Source organism: Epinephelus lanceolatus, chromosome 7 (genome assembly GCF_041903045.1).
Source record: "Epinephelus lanceolatus isolate andai-2023 chromosome 7, ASM4190304v1, whole genome shotgun sequence".
NCBI lineage: Eukaryota > Metazoa > Chordata > Actinopteri > Perciformes > Serranidae > Epinephelus > Epinephelus lanceolatus.
The window spans coordinates 8,015,991-8,031,291 of record NC_135740.1 but is presented as its reverse complement, the minus strand read 5'-3'; the positions used below and the strand labels follow the sequence as shown (position 1 = coordinate 8,031,291).

At 41.4% G+C, this 15,301-nt stretch overlaps 1 protein-coding gene across 1 annotated transcript in view; it reads right to left on the bottom strand.

The window, feature by feature from the left end:
- The window catches only part of gfra3 (GDNF family receptor alpha 3), a 107,380-nt gene that overhangs the window by 55,343 nt on the left and 36,736 nt on the right, over window positions 1–15,301 (bottom strand). Inside the window, exon 2 of the mRNA XM_033632747.2 lies at window positions 5,133–5,429. Coding sequence (XP_033488638.1) covers window positions 5,133–5,429 — 297 coding nt within the window. The remainder of the gene's footprint in view (window positions 1–5,132; window positions 5,430–15,301) is intronic.

Sequence of the window (15,301 nt, the reverse complement as noted above, 5' to 3'; positions counted from 1 at the left end):
AAAATAAAACTACCAACATCTCTAAAGCTTACTGATAAACATGTTAGATCTCATTTGTTTGATTAAAACTGTACATGGATAAAATAAGCGAATAGAGCCATGGGAGCCATTGGTTTGTTGACTACCATTCTGAAGCTTTGAGTTTGGCCACAAATGTATAAAGAGAATTGGATACTATTTTCAAAATATTACCAGACCAAATAGATCAGTGAAACTAATCTTTTTGCAGGGGTTCTGAGGCTCAAGAAAATACATCCTCTGATTTACAAATGTCTCTATTGCCATGTAAGTCTAAGGAAAGAAGGCTTTTTGGGCCACATGGCACCACGTGACGAATGTAATTCCTTTATGTGGCCACTACAAAAACTGGCTTCAAATTGCTCTTCCTGGGGGCCTGATTTTAGCATTTTGGCCTTCGCCTTCTTGTTTTTTTTTGGAGCCAGAAGTGACCATATTTGGGCAAGAGGGTTGAGCTGTATTGGAATGAGGGGTGGATCTGACTAAGAATACAAGGACACCCCTGTGATAGCGACCTGTCAATCACAAGGTAGCCATGCCCTATGGCATAGCCTGCTTCATAATCTATTTTACTCTAAATGGGACCATAATGTACAAAATGAACATTCTGCTGTCTTAAAGAAGACTTGAAACTAGCAATCATGATCATGAACTCATTAGGAAAATGTTAATTGAGCTAATAAATGAAGTGAGAGTTGGACCATTTTCTCTTTGGAATTCTTTTTGTGTGACCCCTGCTAGCCACTGGAAACAATGCAGGTTTAAGGCACTGGTTTCATTCTCAGACACAGAGATAAGGCCTTAATTAAAACAGACAGACACGAACAAAAATACAGAGCTGTAAATGCAATTTATTTTTCTACAGGGAGTTACATGAGGGAACTATTTTTGCAGAGCGAGGCTAATAACCCCCCAGGCTTCAGCTCTGCTTAAAACACATATGTAAGCGTGTTATCAATCTTCTCATCTTTTTCCATTCTCCACTTTCAATATAATTTTTGTTTATCTTAATACAGAGGGCTTCATGCACCACAACATCAAAAAAACAACTTGTGTCACTCAAACTACAGTCCTTTTGTCACTTAAAACTCATCAACATGGCCAAAATGAGGATACGGAGAGGAAGATAGGTGGGCAAGCCCAAAGTCACCATGTGATCATGTTATTGAAGACAGCTTTTGTCCAGTGGTGAAACCCATTAGCAGAGCCTTGATTGACTAGTGGACATTTGTTGCTGCAAATTATTTGAACACACTCAAAAGTTCAAACTCAATCAAGAATGTAATGGCATGTAAAGTGTTTATGTATGTAAATCCTATTCTGGGCTATATATTTATGGTAATGACACACTAGAGCAGCCTAGCAGCGTTAGGAACTGAAGAGTGTGTAATTACACTAATGCTCCGCTGACTAATAGGCCACAGGGGAGGAGGAGTCCACTGGCTAGTGTTAGCTCACTTACTGATGCACACATCACACCAGCACTCCGGATATGCTTCTCTCACTGTATGTGTGTGTATGTGTGTCTGCGTGCGCGTGCGTGTGTGTGTGTGCGTGCGTGCGTGCGTGCGTGTGTGTGTGTGTGTGTGTGTGTGTGAGAGAGAGAGAGAGTGTGTGTCTATCTGTCTGTCTGTCTGTGTTTTCGGAGTGAAGTCTTTTTGTCTGGACCTCACTTTTACGTGAAACTTTTTTGGGATGATGACACATTTTAGGGTTAAAGTAGAACTAAACCTGGTCTGCATGAAAGTGGTTAGGTGAAAGTTGTGGAATAAATGCACATTAGTGTTTCGAAAGTCTCACGTAAATGTGAATGTGTTTTTAGAGCGAGGCATCACACTACAGTGCCCATTCTGTGCTGCTATAGTCATGATCACAGATTGGTTTTCTAATCTACTCCAGGATGTGTCTCTATTTGTTTGTATATACTGTATGTGTAAATTGCAACAAACACTGGTGGGGTTTAATACTCAGTGCACCTGTGCATAGTGTTTTCCACATAATCTGCATGAGGCGCATGCTACAGCTGACTCATTTCAAATGATGGGACACAAACTTTAAGGCCCAATCTCATCTCGTATTGTTACCCCTACCCCTCATTTTTGACTGCCCCTTTGCACCTTAAAACAGAGTTACAAAGTGTAGTAGCTAAAATCTTTCCCTTTGAAATGGGACAACCTTCAAGACCCTGATATATCATCAGTAGTTGTCAATGGAGTTTACTTAAGATGCCACCATGGCAATAATGGTATAATCACAATGACAGCCATTATCTGCCGGAGATAAAAAGCATGGACACTTGTGATTAATTCACAACTTCAGTTGGACACTGTCAATTGATTAAACAAGTCATCAATTAGCCATCATTAGCCCCGTTTACACTGCGTCTTCAAGGCAGGAATTTTAAGCCATTATGCTGCCACACCTCTCTCTGTATAAAAGGTACAATCACGTGATAGCTGGACAGAGTGCTAGGGTCGGAAGCAGTAACAGTGCCAAACAATGTCTGTATAAACAGGACCTGGGGTACACCAGTGTGATGTTTTGAAAATGTGTTATGCAGACACCACAGAAGATTTAAAAAAAAAATAGCAGTTAGCAGCTAACACGAAGAAGAAGAAGAAGAACAGCCGCTATATATGTCTGCAAATTGGGAAAATAATGACGTCTGGGAGCTCCTTGCTCTCAAAGGACAAGATAAGCTGCCATATAACAGGGACGGTATATGGTTGTTATTGACATGTTATGCCATTGTTATTGTTTATAAAGTGCTGCTGATGCATGTTATATGTCACACTAGAGGCTGACACTGTTATGTTAAATGTCTTGTATTGCTTCTTTTGATTTTGTGATGCTAGGATGCAGTCTAAAATCACATACTGGAGCGGCGTGATGCTGCCGTCGTTTGGTTCTGTGCAAACCTTCAAAGGTGGCACAAAGAAGGGACTTCATAGCAACCATATGGCACAATTTCTGTGTAAAAAGGGCTTTTAGCAACTAGTACCCTGACAGTCTACACTGATATTATAGAAGCAGTAACAAGTGTAGTAACTTTGCTGCTGGGCTTTAGTAAAGTTTTGGGTGGGAAGGGGGCAATGCAACATGGAAATTTGTCAAAATGCCAGACTGTCATTCACAAATCAGCAATAACAATATAGCATTAGCTAGCTCGCTAGTTAGCTACAAAGACATCAGCATACCAGCACTTTTTTCTGTTATGCCTGTTACAAAGAAAAGTACCATTTAAACAACATTAAACTAAGAGAATACAATGGTTGTCGTCATTTTGATATCTTTTTTTAACCAAGAAAATACATTTGTGGGTTTGTTTTGCTGCTTGTGCAACCATCCTGCCGATGATTTCCAATAACACTGGGTTTGGAGTGTGCCTCTAAAAACCCCTGTTTGGAGGGCCATCTCGTCCTAACACATCGGCCTATTCCTCTATCCCCACAAATAGTGGGACACCCTACCCCTAGACATGAACACACAAAGCGTAGGGGTACGGGCAGAATAGTAGGAGCAAGGAATGTATTGGGATTGAGCTTGAAAATCATTTAAAGACAGTTTTGAAGGACAAGGCTGAGTTTCTTATTGTCAACAAATCTGATGAAAATAGCAAAACCAAGTATATACTAAATTGATCCAACTAACAAATACTGTCAGTGTTTCCAAAGAGTTCAGTGGAGCTCAACTGTTGTAAACAATCACATAAATAAGCTACACATTGTATGTTTCTTCATTACCATGAACACACACACACTGCAAATTAATTTGCCTCAAGTCCACATACATCATCCTGCTGCCACAAATACTCACTAAAGCACCAAATGTGGATTAATCCGCTGCTGAAAATAGTCCCAAACATTTTAAATTACTATGCTCTTCATTAATATGGTTTGGGGCTGAGAGCCACAAACAGAGTAGGGAAGTCAGAAAGGACTGAGAGTAACATATTGTTGATTTGGGTATTTTATATGGGATTTTTGACAAGTAGAAAAAGAAAAGAATATGCCCAGCTTTATTCATTAAAGAAACCCAATATATATGTAACTTAAGATGAACAGCAGCCACTGTGGCCATGGGCTGGGCAATTACAGGATGCATGAAGAAAAAATAGGGAGTGCCACACTGGGTCAATAAACTAGATGGTGGTGATAGTAAAAAATCAGGTGCTCTTCCCGGATAGGGCAAGTAGTCAAATAGGAATAAAAACAGTGACTGTCCATCTTACTTAATATATAAGTCCATAGTATAGGTTGGCAGTCTGACAAGCATCCAGGGCATTGTGATAAGTGCAAATCCTTTAATAATACATGGATGACCAACAGGTTTCGACTAAACAGTCCTCGACTTGCCCTTTCAGATGCACTAATACTGCTGTTTGCTTTTTTTTTTTTTTCCCCCATCATGCACGTTTGACATAGTATGGTCTTAAAAAGTTGTATGGCTAACTTATTAGCATACAGTTAACTATTTCCCCACTCAGCAGACACATAGCAACATTAGCATTCATTTGAAGTTGTGTTTGTGTCCACCTGATGAATGTAAGTCTAATAGTCACTCTTCTTTTAGCTCTGTTTTTGGGCTCCACCAACTCCTGCGAAAAATTTAGCTGCTAAATGCTGCACTACTGTATGTTCCCCAGCTAGTCTCTAACTTTGTGTACCTGCTGTTTGAAGCTGAGCAGGTTATGTACAGAGGGGTTATCAGAGCTTGTTTGCTATAGGCATATGCTTGGGACACTGAACCAACAAAAGTTGCACACTGTTAAACCAAACTGACTGAGCTGAGGGGAACTACAGAGTTGGTAATAAATCTCAATGAGTTCATCACTAGAAGCAACCCCTTTCACAGTCCACACAGTCATTTGAGCCGTTGGTTATAGAAATATTGTTCAGTGCATCTTAAAGCCCTGTCATAAGCTGACTGCTTGTTCAGAGTGAGCCTCACCTTGTATCAAATCAATACTGAGATTGGCTTTAGCCACCCATGACCTTGAAATGAATGAGCTGGTAGAGATAATGAATGGATAGAGACTCAGCATAGACATGCCCCCACATACAGACCTGCATGCATATTGCCCACACTCCAGCCCGAGCAGAGGCCTTACTGACCTGGCAGCAGACGAACACTCCAATATATGCGCAGGCACTGCTCCTCCTTGCGGAAGCCACGCTGGCACTTGCAGGCCAAGAGAGCGGGGTGTTTAGCCAGCAGAGCGTCCTGTCTCTCCAGACACTCGGCTGCTGCCTGCTCCCCCAGTGGGGTCACTGCTGCATCTGCCGCACACAGCTCTAAGCCCCGGTACAACGCCTCACACCGGGGGTCGGCGGAGCACACTCGAAGAGCTTCAACACAGTCAGTGGGGGAGGGAGGGAAGGGGAAGACGGGTGCTGAGTATGGCAACACACCTAAGAGGAGAAAAAGAAGATGGGGAGAAACATGTTAAAAGAGTAAGAGGGGAGGCAACCACGTGTCAAGGCCTGGTAGAAGCTTGGAGATGTAGTAACTATATTCGCAGGGCAAGGTCATAAACTGCTATAGCTGGCAAGCTAAGTTCTAACTTGCTTTGTCGGCTAGGCTAGCACTAGTCAGTCATGATATCTCTAGAATATTACAGAAGTTTTCCCTCTTCCTTTTTGTTTGTTGCCCTTAGTATTTTGTTCACAACTGTACACCACTTGATTAATAAAAAGAAGAAGAAGGAGAGGGAAAATAAAGCCTAACAGGCTTGCTAATGGTAGCGACCCCCCCCCCCCCAGCCCCCACTAATTCCACTCAGCCTTGCTTTCAATTTTTCCCAATGGCCACTTACTATATAGCAATGAAAAAATCCCCTGCTGCCCAAAAACGATTTTTCTCACAGACCACCATTGTAAAGGAGATGTCAGGAGATACTATTTAAATTTGACTTCATCACAGCGTGAAGTCTGTGAGCCGAGCTGGAATTCGTGGGCGGGGCCAGTGGGAGAAGCATTACTGCATATAGTCACTGGCCCGCATACTCTGAAAGTAAACCCGGGAGCGAGAAACCTTTTTCAGCGTATGTGCCAGCAATATCATGTCTGTCATTAAACAAACACTGCAGCTCCTCAAGACCTCAGTAAAATACGCATGCCTGGCTCCCCAACTACAGCATGAAGTGAACAGGCTATCCCCAAAGTGAACATCAATTTAGGCCCTGGAGGCAAAACAAGGTCTCCCCTGTGCTTATCCACCACGATCTGGAAGCTGAAGCAAAAACTGCTAACATATTTAATATTTCCTGTTGCATCCATATCACATAGCCCGTTTATTTCTGTTAAAACAGGCAGCTGCGCAAATTGCATGCAGTAATCAGTAACCAGGAAGCTAGTTATGTATGCGGGGATATGAATAACCAGATGTCTTTGTATTCTGTGTAAACATCATATCCTGGATATGATCAAAACCAGGCTTATTCTCATAACCAGGATATTCATGTCCATGTCAACACCCCAAAATACAAAGGTGTGTTCATACAGAGCGTGAAGCAAATATTAGATTGAGCGCAATTCCATACAAAATATATTTATTGGCCAAGTATGTGTGCACATACAAGGAATCTGACTCTGACTCTGGTCTCTTTTTGCTCAATGAAAGTCAGGGGAAAGTTGAGCTTTATGAATCTACTTCATAAACATACAGACGGGAGGACATGGAGACAGACTGGAGAAAAATAAATGAAAGTTCTGGAGTTTCTAGCTACAGCTAATGTCTGCATTGGCTGTTCGGAGCAAATAAACACAGACTGCAATAGCGTTTTTTAATTTCACTGGAAGATTTCATTTTTGGTTGTTATTTTCCTCACAGTCCTGGTTGCAATGGATTAAGGAGAAGATTTATCTCAGCACCCCTGATTTTCTGATAACCTAGGTGCATTATTTTATTTGTGTTAAACAGCAAATGGGTTTCATGGTGTTGTAGCTGAGAACATTGCTGAGAACATTAACAGTAACACAAGCTGAACATTGTGGCAGTGGGCTTTGTGGTGATTTGAGTGGATTAGAAAAAAAAATTCTGATGACTTTATGGAGATGAAAAATGTGTTGTAGTTTTCAGCAGAAAGGTTTTATTTGAACTAGTTATATTAACCCTGGGAACAGCTCTGCTCTGTGACTTTTCAGTGTAATGGCTGCAGTCAGTTCTTCTATGTCCCTCAATGACTGTTGTTTGTTGGATTCTGATTGTTTGAGTTATGAGACTGACATGTTAGAATTTACCGCTATGTCAGATCAAGGCAGTGGTCTGTTGTTGGTCCTTTGGAACATCAGTAAAAATATCTTACAGTCAGTGTAGGTACTTTGTGTTCACACTAACTTTTTTACAACCAAGAAGAGTAAACATGGACTGACAGGCATCTCATTCATTGGGCAGTTTTGGTGATGTCATCTTGCATCATCAGTTCTACATGGAGCCCCGGGTAGAAATCAAATTATGGTGACCCACAGCAGGTTATACTGTACCTCACTACACCTTATGTTTTATTCATTGTTCTGATGTCTTGAAGAACTCAGGAAGAAATATTTGATTGTGAGCATTATTAGCTCCTCTAACTCAGTGCAGTTGCTCATTCAGCATTTCTTTCATTGGTCTTTTTTTAAACAAGACAAGGATAAAACTATATGACCATGTATGGGGGGCTTTTAATTTGAACTAGGAAGTGGTGGCATTAACTCAGTCACAGTCTTTACCCTGCTGTTGTGGTCCAGCCCAGGCCCCCAGGAAGTTTGCTGGGGTTTGAGGCCAATTTTCATAGGGGGCAAACAGTGGTGTTTCAATTTACGGTGTCTGTCACATGATGGATGGGCCCCAGAAGTTTTTTTCCCCATTGACTTACACTGGGAAAGACATAGCCTACATATCAGTGGAAAAAAATTTTTTTAGTGTTACAACCCCCACAAAATGACTGTCAGGGCACTATCAGGAATCCAATCTTTGTGGTAACATTTGGGAAGTCTAGAAGAGCTGCAAGATTGAATCATTTTATCCCCACTGAAGTTAGCAGAGCAGTAAACTGGAAGTAGCCAGCATGGCCAGCAGAAGTATCTAGTGCACTTGCTCTATGGGCCCAATAATGTGAACGCAGCACCAATCACCCAGGTAATTTCATACAGCAGAAACAGAGCCTTTTTGGCTACGTCACTGAGCAACTTTCATAGGAATGAACTGGGCCCCACCGCCAATGCTGTATCCAGTGTCTCAAATCACATACTTCAGTTAGTACACTTCCATGTAGTATAATGTGCACTATGTACTTATTGGCGTAGTGTGCGAATTTCGACAGGGTAGTGTTGTCTCAAACCAAACACAGCCATAGTGTACTCACCGGAAATGACGACCGCAAATTAGCTAGTTAGCAAACTAGCATTAGCATTCTCGTTTTCGTTCACTGCTAAATTAACCCAATAAACATACTGCTGGCTTATACTCGACAACAACATAGTGGTGCTTAGTGCAAAAAACACATGTATTTGTACAATGTAGCAGGTTCCAAGTCACGTTCACGGTTGCCAAGTCCTCTGCCGCTATTTCCAGTTTGAAAAGTGGTCCCTCCCCTTCCGCTACGTAGCCAAGATGGTGACCATTGACCATTTTTCCATACTTCTCAGTGTGACTGCACTTATGCACTCAAAATATTAAGTGTAATACGTCCATGGTCCAGCGCAAAAAGACAGTCACATTGCAGAATACTAAAAAAAACTGTTGTTATCAGTTCCGCTGATAACAACAGTTTGTAAGACATCCTATGGACGCCAGTTAATTGACCAAACCAACTTATTTGTTGACCTCTAGTAATGGGTTGTCACTAAGGCACTGGCGCTCGTGCCAACATTTTATTTTCAATTACTCCTCATAATGGTGGCAGTACCCATTCTCACATTGTAACACACAATAACTGTACTGGTAAATTTTAAGCCTTTTGTGTCACACAGACACAGCTGCTCCTCAGACAAATTGATGAGGGTATCCTCTTTGTCCTCCTTCCAAAAATGGCTGGCTAGTTAGCTAGCATGCTAATTCCACCATGCTTATGCTAACATTACAGTGGTTACAGACAATGAGCCGAACAAAGTTGCCACTCAACTTATGATAGCGATGTGCTTACCTGCTCTGTGATGCGAGGGTGTGGCTGAAGCATTAAGTTGTTAAATTGAACTAATGAAGCTGTTGGCTAGTAAGCTAGCTAGCTTGCTAATTCCGCTATGCTATCATGCTACTTATTTACAGAAAATGAGAAATACAGTAATACAGGACTCTCCACACCTGTTCATTTTGAAAGCGCAATGGCATCATCACACACTCTGACTAATGGTGTCACTCGTTTATGGCTGGCCTAACAGTGTGGGGTCCATGTCATTGGTCCGACAGCCCATTGGTCCGACATCCGATTAGTCCGACGGTCCGCGGTGCTGAACGGCTCCCGGCGGGCGTATTTCTGCCTTGATGGTGCGCCGCGACCGGCTCTGGGTCAGCTGGGAAAGGCTTGAGGTGGAGCAGGCTCACAGCTTATGTGTTTGTCACTTTCTTTTTCATTTTAACCCACACCATGATCTTTTCCTGACCCTAACCAAGTGTTTTTTGTGCCTAAACCTAACCAGACCTTAACCACAGGGCATCATGATGATTTCGCAACAGACTTCGGAACAATGGGTTTAATATGGTCGGAACAATGGGATGTCAGACCAATGGGCAGTTCCCACAGAGGGTGGTCCATCCAAAAATGATGTATTTAGTGTCCAATCTCAAATGCAAAATGGCATTTGCTAGAGCACTTGTTACAAGAAACTGAAACCTTTGTGATTGTAACAAATTTTAACAATTATTTTGTGAGCACAGAAAAAAAAATAAGCCCCCCTGATAATTTACAATCACTGCTTTATAATTTAGGGTCTGTCCTTTATTCATCCAAGGAAGGGCAGGGGTGTGACTTTGTTTTTTTTCTTTAACCCTCTGTATCCACCATCACCAGCATGTCCATCCACTGTACATTAGTTCTAAGATTTTTAAAACTTAACCTTTGATGTTTGAAAGTTAAAAGTTGTGCAAGCAGTTTATTTTTGGCCAAACTTTAAATTAAATGTAGAATAAAGTGATTTAAATAACATATCACTATTTTAAGCTCAGATTTGGTTGTTTTTCTCTGACAGAAGCGTTTGTCGCACATTGTATGTCCAAGAACCATCTGTAATTTGAATTTCCAACAATAATTTCTGTTTTCACAGTGTCTGGCTGTGGTAAATATGGTAATTTTGGCGACTTTTAAAGAAAACATGCCTTCCAAACCTGTGGGTTTTCTTTAAAAACTGAAGGTAAAATGAATACATAATACAACCACTTAGAGTTGTATGCCCCTCCCTTAAGCCAAAAATATATTAAAAAAAAACAAAACATAAATTCTTCTCCAGTGCTTAAAAGATTATTTGACATGCCACCTCCTTTTTGGACCATCCCTTCTCCCCTCATAAATAATGAACAGTCTCTTAGTTTCATCCATGTATATAAAATTCACCACAATCTCTTTTAAAGTCATGTTTTCATCTCCCTACTTGTACTTTCAGCTGTCTAAAAGTCTATAGCTTCAGTCAATAATCTCACAGGATAGGCCCTAACATAGATCTTAGGACAGCGCTTCCTTTACAGTTCCCATGCTTATTAATAAATAGCAGAAACTGAATATTTTAGGTATGAATTTGTGCTCTTTTCCAGCTTCATCCAACCTCTGAGTCCTATAATTGGTAGTCTTCACACCACAAACAAATCACACCACAGTTTGACTGTAAGCACACCGACACTTTCAAGCATCCTTGCTGTCATTGGAGTTCAGTTTAAAGCTTTCACATCAGCCTAAATGAACTGAAATAAACAGTACCACAGTGTGCTTGAACCACTTGGTATGAAAGCACTTGAACAGATCAGAGAACACTGTGGGCCAGACGTCATGCCAATAGTCACGGACAAAGCAACAAAGCACACAGGTTTCTTCCACTCATCTAACTTTGAATGAGGAACATCCCACTTTTGCTTTTTTGTCCTTTCTGTCTTTCCTTTTGTAGCAAACTACAGTAGATGCTCTTCAGCCTAGATATTCAAGCATGGATGACGTTCTAAGCTAGTTTTGATTCATTAAAAACAGAGATTGGATTGAGTGGAACCCAAAGTTTCTCCAACAGGAACTGTTTCTGAAGTGTGGCTGCTTCGATTTGCAATAGCAAAAAGGAGAGTCTCCCCTGGTAAAATCCAATAGCTGATACTCACAGGGGAAGTGCAGAGAAGTTGTATGAGGACAGCAGAAATGTCATACGGGGAGGAGAAATAGGGGAACGGAAAGATGGTTGGAAAAAAGGAGAGGTGGGAGCTGAGGAGAGGGAGAGAGACACAGAGGCAGAGGCGGAGAGCGAGCGTGCCAATGTGAACCTTGATGGGTTGGACACGCGCACAGTATGAGGCACAATCAGCATGCACCACCGAAAATGATGTTCTTAGAATCACACAAAGGTGTACACACACACACACACACACACACACACCCACAATCACTGAAAACAGCACACGTACACACGCGCACATGGCTGCCCTGAGAAGGACCCTTTTATGTGTGTGTCCTGCTGGGAGGGAGACTGGGAGGCACAGAACCCATCATTACTACCAGAACACAATACTGCACAACCACAGGGGAGGGGGGGCGGAGGGGGCAAAGCAATCTGTCTAAGACACACACATACATACTCGCATAGACTTGCACACACACATCTCAGCGTCAGAATAAAGTGGCTGAGAGAGCATAAACAGCTTAACATTCAGTGCCGGATCAGTAGACAGTATGTAAATTGAATACTGAGTGTGCTGATGAAAGACTAACCACATACATAAAACATTGTTGGTTGAACAAACAGCCTTTGTGGAGCGCCGCATCCCGACACTCCGCCGCAACTCACTTTGTCCACACATCAGACCAAGCGCTCAGCTTGATCCCGTCCACCTCTCTGACCAGAGGCTGTCCTGTCTCACGCCAGCGTCACATCATCAAACTATTACAAATATTTTCATCTCTGCTGCAGAGGATTCCTTTTATTTCCTTTTAAACCCAGTGTTCCGATGGGGGTCGTGACAAGCTCAGGTCACACACATCATGTCTGACAGAAGTACACACAGTTTGAGTCCCAGTTGAGCCGAGCTCAAAGCAGCATGAAGTCTTATTTTCCTGTGCAGGGTCATCTCCATCATCCAGGGATACAATGCCAGTTCAAAATAAAGCAATACTTTGCTTCACAATTTTAGACCAACACCAAAAGGTGTTTGATTTCACACACAAAAAAGTTCAATGGAGTCACTGTGGTGGTTTGAACAGTGGTTTGAATAAAGAAACTCCAATGGAGCCCACCTGGTGTCACATGGGACAAATAAATATTGGCATTGAGATCAGCTGCTAAGCCGAGGCAACAGATTAATTAACTGTGTGAATGGACTGCTAAACTGAATGCAAGGTGTAGGTGGAACTTTGAAATGAGGCTTCCAAAATATGCACCTGGCATTCACAATAAAAGCATGTGATTAAATTTTGTAAAAATAAATAAATAAAAATAACAAAAGCAGCATTTAATCATCATACCAGTTAATTAAAGGAGCAGACTACAGAGGTCTGCAAGATCACTTTCTAACTCCAAGCCTGCAGATTTTTTACTTTTAAAACTTTCAGTCTTCAGACCCAACAGACGCTGACTCAAGTGACATCACTTGAGGCCATTTATCAGCCTTCACACAGCTCCCTCTGAAGACACTAAAGATTTACCTCTCTCCAGTGGTGGAGTGTTATTTGACAATGTGGGTGTACTACTAAATACATGGCTAAATTACTGAGGAGGAAGTGGGTAAACTCTCCCATATATTCCAATGGCTTTTTGGCTGATAGGTAAGTGTACAGTCAACAACTAGAAAAAGTGTGGGTACACGTCGTATACCTGTGTATACCCTCCACTACACCACTGCTTCTTTCACATATTAGTACTCTTTAGTCAAAACATTCAGACTTGACACATCAACTTTGGGTTATAGACTGTTCTGTCTGTCTGTTTTCAAAACACACTTCCGCTTCCACAAAAATGTACAGTTTGCATACAGTCTCTTTCAAAATATATGCACTATGTTCATACAACACTGCAAATTTTTCCTTCGACAACAAACGTACATGGTTGTATTTAGCCAAAATGCACACGTGGTTGGGTTTAGGCAACAAAAGCATTATGGTTGGGTTTGGAAGAAAAGAGCAGGATTTGGCTTTATAACCATGTGACAAGCCAACACCAGCCTCCTGGGTGAAAGTCTGTGGCTGTTGGACCCATCTACCACCACTCCCACCCACCATACTCAGACTTTCGTTCCCTTAACTTGCCCGGCCATGTTTCCCCCTAATGCTGTATGTCATGCTGGCGTGAAAGGACGGCTTTTTTCGTTGGTGTCTGACCCAGGAAGTCACTGACCAACTGCCACTACCTGACAATTTCAGAGTGAAACCAGGTTGTTTAGTAGACATTAAACAACCCAGTGATCGCACATGAAACACTTTCCCTTTAATTGTAAAAAGAACAGTTCAACATTTAGGAAATATGCTTGGTCGCTTTATTGCCAGGAGTTAGACAAGCTTCATAACACCATAATATCTGCACACTGAAGAAGCTTCTTGGATGAGAGGGGAAACATCTTCAAGAAACACAAGCAAGTCCACTTGCCTACGATATAGCATTTACGATTACCATGACCTGGATGACTGAGAATCTTCACCGACAGTATCTGCACAGTAAATGTGAAGTTACCAGCAGCAGTCGGTTAGCTTAGCTTAGCATACAGACTTGAAGTCTGACTGCCCAAAAATAACAAAAACCTCCTACCAACACCCCTAAAGCTCACTAATAAAAAAAGTATAAATAGGTAGTGCAACCGCAAGGGCAGAGCAGGCGACTGCCCCCCAGGGCCCACACTCAGTTGGGGCCAACTGAGCTACCTACAGCTGGTCTCAAGAAATTGAACAGCCACCTCATCAATGGTTAAAACTATAAAAACAGTACAAAAATGACAAACACTAACAAAAAGCAACATTTGAAACATTTTAAACAAGCCTCACAAATAACTTAGTCGAGCAGTAGGCATGATGGGAAATATGGGCCCTCACGACAGTATTTTAGTATGAAGCTCCAGTTTGCAGTTTTCTGTTATTTTAATCTAGCTATGCAGTAAAATGGAGAGAAAGTACAAATCAAGTGTATAATAACATGAGGAGCGAGAGTAAGGTAAGTCTAATTGCATCCTGTGCTCCTCTTACACAAAGTGAAGATTTTTAAAGAGGACTGTGATAAATTCATTAACTTAAGTGAATTGTTTTGTTCTAAGGAGGATGGTGGAAAGGCTACACAAATAGACCACACTAAACTACAACACTGCTTAACAACTGGTGAGTGAAACATCCATAATTAGTTTTAATTGACTTAATTAACTTGAAGAAATCAGTCAAAATCTGTTGCCATGTTTACCACATCTCAGTACCTGTCTGTGTCAGTGCCTGTGGTGCTGGAGACTATTTCATATCTCAATGGGCATTCTATTGTTGTAGATGGCTGTGTGTAGGAAAGACATGGTACTGAGCGACGTAAGGTAGTTACAAAGGGCCCTAGTGCACACTATTATGAAGGGCCCTAACACACGCTATCAAGCATTTATTGTCTTGACACAAATAGAGACTTGACATTGGACAACATACACATTACCCAGCATCCATCATTGCATATCTGACAAAAATATCAAATAAAGTAAGAAATTAATCATTTAATTGAACAGATTTCATAGTATATTTGTAGATTTTATAGCTTATATAGAAAAAGCATATAATTTTGTTTTAGATAGCTACTGACTATTTAAAAAAGAAAAAGAAAACCATGACACAGATGGGTTTGCCTTTTTGAGGACATATACAGCAAATGGCACTGTTTTTAAATTAATATTTTTTTCTTATATGTGAACACAGGTATATTTCCAAGGTGGCAATTTAAATCACTGGCAAGATCCACTCTCTTTACGGGCCCCTTCACCCCAGAGGCCCCAGTGCAATTGCACAGCCTGTTCTGTCTTTATTCACGCTCTTAGACAGTGCACCTGGTCTCAGCCAATTGAAGTACTGTACTATATTGTATATGTACAGTATTGAGGTACTTTAACTTTACCTGAGTAATTACATTACACTGAGTCCTTTTACTTTATTTGTACTTAAATA